We start from the raw sequence: 8,244 nt of genomic DNA, 5'->3' as shown, positions 1-8,244 counted from the left end.
CTCTGAAAGTTGACATGAAGGATTTTTTTACATTTGTGTTCACAAAGTGACTCATCATTTAAAAATTTGTCAAGTAAGCTTTATTTATTGCATATTTGATGACTGGTACAAGACAAAGTAAATTCTGAAATTCAGTCCATACTACCATCCATCCACCAAAGTATTTTAACTAAGCTATGGTTCAGCAAACTTAAAGACGACACGTAATAGCTGTATTTGGTTGCAAAAACCCTGTAAGAAACGGACTGAATTAATGAAATCAAAGCTTTTGATGCAATGCCCTGCAAGTATATGTACTACTTATTCAGTGTAGTTCTTTAAGTAGTCACAGTTGCTCGGTTGCTGTCAGCAAATCTCACACATATGATGACAGTTTCATATGTACGAAAATATCAGATTTACATAATTTGCATTCAACACCCATTCATTGACATTTGTTTCCATTAAAGGTCATGAGAAGAAAAAACAATCGTTAAAGCAATGTTCACCAAAAAAGTGAACAAAAAGTGCAAAACTTTCACATAAAATGCACAACAAAAGAAATTGCATTAAAAATGCATTCATGGTTAGACATAGACATGCTGAGGCATGCTTGTGCAAGAAAAGTACAATTAACGCATTTTCAAAAGTTATAAGGGAAGTAAAACCAGCATCATCTTGTTCAAACTTGATGGGGTTTAACCAGATGTTAACTCTGAGTTTGCAGATCACAGCTGACTCTGCGACTGGGACGCCATCTCACGCGTTTTCTTTTCCGTGCTCTCGCAAGTCTCTGTCTGAGGCAGATGGAGCGTTTTCCTGCAGATGTTCTTGAAGGCAGGGCTGGAGAAGTAGTAGACCACGGGGTCCAGCACGCTGTTGAGATAAGTCAAACTGATGGTGATGTAGAACACGGTGGTGAGCTGCTCCATGTCATCACAGACGAATCCTGGGAGCATCTTGATCCACATGGTCAGCAGAGTGATGTTGCTGGGGAGGAAGCAGACGATGAAGAGCACCACCACCACCACGATGAAGTATAGAGCCTTTTTGAACTTGGTCTGGTTGGTCAGCTGTCTCCTCCTGAGCTGGTCGATGATTTGGACGGTACAGTAGAGGATCACTAGCAGAGGCATGTAGAAAGAGAAGAGAAACGTGAACTTGTGCCAGGACAGGTTTCCTCTGGAGGTCGTGTCCACCATGAAGCTTTCGCAGTAGCTTGTGTTGATGTGTTGCAGAAAGAAGACATGGGCGGTCATTGTAATGGGGACCAGCCACAGCACCAGAGAGCCCAACATGGCCTTGCTCAAGCTCAGGGAGTTAATGGGATGATGGGGATGCACCACACGCATGTACCTGTCCAGGGCAATGGCCATCAGGAAGAAAGTGCTCCCGCTGCGGTTCATCGCCAGCATGAAGAGGCAGACGTTGCACATCGTGTCACCAAAAATCCATCTGATCCCCGACAGGTAGTAGCTGGCTCGGAGGGGCAGAGCCATGATAAGCATGAAGTCAGCCACTGCCAGGTTGAAGAGCAGCACCGTGCTGCTTTTCCAGGGCCTCAGGTGGAAGCAGAAGATGAAAAGAGCAAACCCGTTTCCAGCGAGACCCAGAATGAACTCTGTGACCAGCAGCGGAGGGAGAACTCTGATCAGCACGGGTCCACTGAAGTTGCACAGCATGTCGGCGTTTGGTGTTGCTTTGATGTCTGCGGATGGGAGAATGAGCCTCAGAAATGCCGTCCTCCCTTAAAACGGAAACTCCATCAAAGAAAAAAAAAAGTGCAAGTTGTGTGGTTTGAGTTTTCGAGGAAGCCACAAGGTTCTTCTTTTTGTTGTTTACTTTTAATTGAGATTTTTTCAAAGATTTAATAATTATTTAGAAAGTTGCACACATGTTCTTTTCAGTACATAGCCATCTGCTTACATGCAAGATGCATCTTATTCACCATCATGTTGCAGGTGATTGCAACCACAGTCAAGCTGAATCAAATCTATTGACCAAACTCAAGTAAAAGCTTCAAACTTTGAATGGAAATACCTCAAAGCATTACTTTCATTTTATTTATTTCATAGAGAATAAACACACATTTTTCAGTGGTAGCACTTCTCCTTTCAGCAGCAGCTATCAATTTCCCTTCTGAGAAACCTGAGTTGAGACACGATGAACACAAACGGATCTCCTTAAAAAGAAACATTTGTTCGAAGAATAAACCCTCCCCTCAATTTTAGATGACGAAAGCTGATTTTGATTACAAAACAACATTTCCCTAAAACAACATGCTACAGCACATTGGAAAAGCGTCCATATCTCTTTGATCATTACACACTACATCCACCAATTTTAATGCATTTTATTTGGATTTCATGTAGACCAAAATAATTCATACAACAGTTTTTCACAGAGCAATATTTTAAACTGTGGTGAACATTCAGCTCCTTTTGGTTGTTCCTTCAGGAGTCACCTCAGCAGTAAATGGTGTCCACTGGCATTTAATCTCACTTTAAATGCAGCTGTTCTATGAAGGCCTCGGAGGGGTTTGTTTGAGAACAAACGGCATCATGAAGGAACATAGCAGACAGAGTTAAAGAAGGGTTACGTTACGAAAGAGGAGAGTATTCCTCAGAGAATAATCAGAGGCACGTGGTAACTCTGGAGGAGCTGCAGAGATCCACAGATGGACAGCTATTCACCGTGCATGCTACAAATTTTACCCGTATGGAAATTATGAACGGTAAAAGAAGTCTGCTGCAAGTCTAGTAGGGGATGCAACAAACAAGTGGAAGAAAGTGAGCCACACCCAACCTGAACTCACCATTCATGGTAGTGGCAGCATCATGTCGAGGGAATGCTTTCCTTCAACACCAAAGTTGGGCAGCCTCATCAAAGTCCAGACTTATTTCCAATTAAGAATCTGAGGCAAGAATTTAAAGTTGATCTTCTAAGATGCTCTACATCTGATCTGGCTGAACTTAAGCTATTTTTACAACCTTGGACCAGAGATACTCTAAACGCTCTGCAGCTGTAACTGCAGTTTTTCTAGCAAGCTTCGACTCGGAGGAGCTGAACAGAAATTCACTCCTGTCACATGGTTGGCATCTTTGTAAAATTCCGGTGTAATACATTGACGTTTGTGTAAAACCAAAGTGTGAAGCATAAGGTGTGATGATAAGTATGTGGCTGGTTAGTTAGAGGTCAGCTTACAGAGCCTTATAATCGAATATTATTTTTACATCACAAACAACACAGTGTGGGTTTTTTGACTGAAAAATGTTAAATATACATTTCTACCGACCCACAGACACTGTTCTTTTCACTGCTGTCAGTCTTTTCTCTGCATAAGACCAGGAAGGTTTGACATCAGTCATACTAAGAGCTGTAGTATTTGAAGAAGAGAAGTGATATTGATAGTTTGTGTCCAGACTTCTACATCCTCAACAGTGTTTCGGTTTTATTCAGCTCCTTATTCAGCTAGGCAGATGAAGTGAAATAAGAGGAGAATTTCTCATGGTGTGTTAGAAATGTGCATTTGCACTCGTGGTCTTCATTTGCAGATGCATGTGACAAGCAAAACCAAAGTGTGAAACATAAGGTGTGATGATGAGCATTTGGCTGATTGGTTTCAATTATAGCCTTCACCAAAGGAACATTAGAGCGCGTGATACTTTTTTAATGATCTGGTTTCCAGTTAGCAATCATTGAAACCAAACGTTACCTCCTTTCATCTGAGAGGGAGAGTTTGGACAAAGCTAAATGATCCAGTACTAAAATAATCCCAAACATGCATCAGGATGACGATAAGCTTCTGGAAAGACTGTTACTGAAACTGCTACCATCTTTGTAAAAAAGACAGGTTGAATATGTTGAATTTTAACCTGCTGATAGTTACAGAAAGTGTTTGATGTACATTGAACTACAGTCAATAAATAGCTGAATGTGTGTTTGAGTCTGTCGAGCATGTTGACTCGACTGGCCCAGCAAAGATAATAAAACACTGGATCTTCTGTGTGATAATGTCAGTGCCACTGCTCTCTGTATGGACATTGGTGGTTAACACTACTTTACTATATAAAAATGTGCATTTTATTTTGTATTTCATTCTTACTTACATTGACGGTTTTCTGTATGCCATGCTGCTGTTGCTCAACATTTTCCCAATTCATAAAGGACATTCTTTCTTATCAAAAACCTAAAAATGTCTTTTTTTTTAATTAATGGACATTAATTTATTCATCTTATCTTGCAGTCAAAAGTTTTGCAAGAGCCATTCCCCTTCTCACAGTCTAGCTACAAACCTTAGTATGTTTTATTGAGACCAATACAACATAGAGATGCAAGAATCTGCAAATTGTTGCATGGATGTGCATTCAGACCTTTTACTCTGATGCCTCGAAATAAAATTATATTCATATAATTAATATGTGTCTAATGATCTGAAAGTGAAGACTAACAGCACAACAGGAAACCTACCAGGAAATGATCCCCCACCTGCACCGGCCAAGGAGACAAACAGGAAATCGATCAGAACAGGAAGAAGAGAATCTGTTACCTATTACTTGTGCATTCCACAAAACTAATTATTGACGAAGTTTTTCTTAAAAATAAACATGGAAGAAGAGACACTGATCAGTTGCAAAACTCTGTTTATGTTGAAAACTTAACAGCAGTAACACCAAAGCCCCACTATGCAAGAAATCTCATATCTAATTTGGGTATGAAAGTATTGAATATCTTGATTTCCCTGAGTCATTCGATCTTGTTTAAAAATGTCACCAAATTTTCAATGGAAAGTTAAGCCACAAATAACATTGAACAAAAATTCCTTCAGCATGAAGACTCAGAGGAATAATCTGATTTTTGTTTTTGTTTATGTGATCCATTATATTTAGTGTTTGAATATTATCTTGCATTTGTCTTTGCTTAATAAAGCAGATCTGATTGAATCAAGTTAAGGGTGAGAACATTTTAAATCCTTTCAGCAGATCTCCACCAATAAGTAGGGGGACGTTGCGTCAGTCACCTTTCAGAAACACTCATCTCTTCCCTTCTGGTGAGACACTCCCTCATGCTAATCAGAGAACCAGAGTTAGATTCACAACATCAACTTCTCTTTTATGGTATTTGTTTTTTGTCTCACTATGGGGGTAAATACTGATTCCCAGATTGGCAGACATGCCAGTTAAAATGACAAATGTTCCCAGTGACCAGTCTGTAAGCGCTCACACTACGAGAGCCGGCACTTAACAGGGCAGTATTGTGTAAAGTTGAATTTGTTTAGCTTTATTTTATGGTGTAATGTTATTCCTGGAGTTTGATTCTTTCATGCAACTCCCTCACTCAGCTCCTGCAGACTAGTGGCAGCAGAAATTAGCAAACACATAGTGGAACTTCACATGTGCTGAGATCAGCATACTAACTACTTCTGAGTACATCACTCCTAAGAATGAGGTTAAAGGCTTAATTGAGAAGCATTTTTTTAATAACCATGCTGAAGGTGGAGTGTCAGGAAGAGACAGTTTTGTGTTTCCTTCCTCAAGCTTCTCACAGTAGTTTGCTGGACTTCAGGTCCGTTCCTCTTGACAGAACTGGTGCAGCTCAGTTGCACACACCTTTTCACAAATTCTCCATAGGACAGAGATGCCATCTACGACATCTTTCAGATTTAAATATGGCTTACCTCAGACCGACGACAATGAAAGGAAAAACTTTTGAAAAGGACGTATGATACGTGCCTGTGGTTCATATTCAACTTAGCTTTTGCTGTTTGTTCCTTTTGGATCTCCGGTGGAAAAAATCTTTTTCATACAACAACAACTGTTGTTCTGCAGCAGTGGAGGGAGAACTCTGATCAGCACCGGTCCACTCAAGCTGCCCAGCATGTTTGTGTTTGGTGTTGCCTTGATGCCTGCAGATGAGAGAATGAGCTCCAGAAAGGCAATCTGCACTTTACAAGGAAGACCAACATAGAGAAAAGTGCTAAATGTGCGGTTTGAGATTTTCAGGAAGCCATGAGGTTCTTCTATTTATTTACATTTAAATCAGGTTTTTAAATTTAAACTAGCTAAGACCCTTTTCGATAAGATGTTTTCAGGCCTTTATTTAACAGTTGCTTGACAGGAAGGAGGTCAGAGAGAGAAGGAGACGACATGCAGCGAAATTCCCGGGCCGGAAACCGAACCAGGGAACACTGTGTTGAAGACTGTGGGCTCTGTTTATGTTGGAAACAAAACCTGTAGAAGTCATATGTTTCTGGATTTACATTATGTCCTCAGGATAATTATTAAAAATGATAATCAATGAAATGATTCATTAAATTGTACCCATAATCAAAGGCTAACACTGTTGCACAGAAAGTGAATGGTCTGCTGTTAAACTTTTTGAACATTCGTAGTTTAAATTACTTTCTGATGGACTTTAACACAAGAGATAAAAAAAAATTATATGCAACTGTAACTCACCATGAATTTAATTTCAGCTTATAGTTTACACATTTAGTTGTTTGTGTGTTTAACTGATTGCTGTATCATTTGTATAAATATTATTTTTCTTCTTTGAATGTAGTTTTAATTGAATTTATGCATATATAAATATTTGTTATTGTTTATGGGATTCAGTGTCCAACACAATAACCAAAGTTGGGCTATCTAAAAACACGTCTGAACACAAAGAGAACAATGATTTGATACACTAAGGGGATTTAATGATTTGATTTGCGATTTAGTATCTTAATATTTAACACAAATAAGCACAGATTCCTAACAACGTAACAAAAACAGCAAATTAATGAGGATCCTTTGAGTGAATGACATCCGATCCCTGTGAGCAGCCAGAAACCTGCTGACTGAACCAGAAGGGAGACTGGTGAATCTCAGGAGACGTGTAATTGCTCAGTATTTCATTATGCACTCGACAGTCTTTGTCATTGAATTTGCTCGATCTTAATTAAAATGCTGCTTCCGTTTGTGGCTTGCATCATGAGATCAGTTTAGAGGTAGATTGAAGCATGTTTTACTGCCTGCTGGTGGAGGTAAATTAAAAACTTGATGCGTTCAGGTGATCGGAAGGTCAGATTTCAAAAGGCTGCCACAGAAGTATCTACTGCCACCTTGTGGACAAAGCTTAAAAATGCAGATTTTTCTAAAGTAACTCCTGAGGGTCAAACAAAAAGGAGAAAGCATTAGAAATCATTTTAACCTTTGTAATCAATTTATTTGTTAAACAAATTTATACTTAGCAACTCTCTTAATCATTGTGATAGAAATATTGTCTATCTTCGAGGTTTTCCTTTGTTTTATAATTCTCATAATTGATGCAACATACCTGAAAAATATTAATAAAACGTAAGAATTTCCAACCAATCAATGCCTATTTCAGCAATTTAACATTTTTTTAATCATTTGTATTTAGAAATCATTTTTAGAATTTGGCCAAAATCATTGAAAAATGTATGATTTTTTTTTCTCCTCCATTTCAAATATGTACATTAGCAGATTTTTAGTAAATGAAAAAATACTTTCACCTAGTGGAAGGCAGACAAGCATAACACTTTGAAAGAATTTCAACACTAAGAAAGAGAATAAAAAGAATTGAATCTAAGAAAAAGTTTTAAATTGTAATGAGGGTAAACTTAGAAACAAGATGGATTGCTTTATTGAGTTTGAAGGCACACTGAAAGCACAAATGTATTACATTTTATTCACAATGAAGTAAAGGGATTTATCTACACAACTGCATCAAAAAGTGTAAAGGATGAAAAGTGAAAACAGGTAAACTTCCCTTTCTACAGTTCTCTTTATGAAAAGCTGCCCTTGCATGATTTCATTCATCCAGTGTAACGTCAGCCACATTCCTTGAATGAATCATGCATTTCTTTGGGCCATTCATCCATGGATGTTACTGCTTATGCCTCACCGGATTGGATTCTGCTTTTATAATGTTTGCGTAGAGTTCAGACAGGGGCGGAAAAATCTGAATGAGCCGGTTTGGCCAGCAGGACAGACAACATGTTCCTGTCATGTCCAACCCTCGTTGTCCCACCAGCCGTTGTGTTTCCTTCACCTACCTGTGAACAAAAGCATCACGGTTGAAACTCCACCCAGCCCAGAGAAAAAAACTAAACAAGAAATTCCAGTCAGACAAACTCGTAAGCATTATTTTTCCATGTACACTAATGTAGCCTACATAAAAAATATAGTTTGGCTTGTTTTGTCTCCAAACTCTGAAGGCAATAAAAAGCCAATCAAAGATCAGTACACATAGTCAATT

At 38.8% G+C, this 8,244-nt stretch overlaps 1 protein-coding gene across 1 annotated transcript; it reads right to left on the bottom strand.

Moving 5' to 3' along the window:
- Positions 1 to 115: 115 nt before the first annotated feature.
- On the bottom strand, positions 116 to 1,677 carry LOC122828799 (hydroxycarboxylic acid receptor 2-like). The gene has a single exon (XM_044112713.1). It carries the CDS (start codon positions 1,659 to 1,661, stop codon positions 708 to 710), a length of 954 nt encoding a protein of 317 aa, XP_043968648.1. The 5' UTR covers positions 1,662 to 1,677; the 3' UTR covers positions 116 to 707.
- Positions 1,678 to 8,244: the final 6,567 nt, after the last annotated feature.

This window comes from Gambusia affinis, linkage group LG03 (genome assembly GCF_019740435.1).
Source record: "Gambusia affinis linkage group LG03, SWU_Gaff_1.0, whole genome shotgun sequence".
Taxonomy (NCBI): Eukaryota; Metazoa; Chordata; class Actinopteri; order Cyprinodontiformes; family Poeciliidae; genus Gambusia; species Gambusia affinis.
Note: the sequence above shows the minus strand (reverse complement) of the source record. Positions and strands in the feature narration are given on the sequence as shown.

Bases quoted from the DNA above. Each gene is read 5' to 3' on its own strand.
- LOC122828799 (XM_044112713.1), bottom strand. From the start codon at position 1,661: ATGCTGTGCAACTTCAGTGGACCCGTGCTGATCAGAGTTCTCCCTCCG.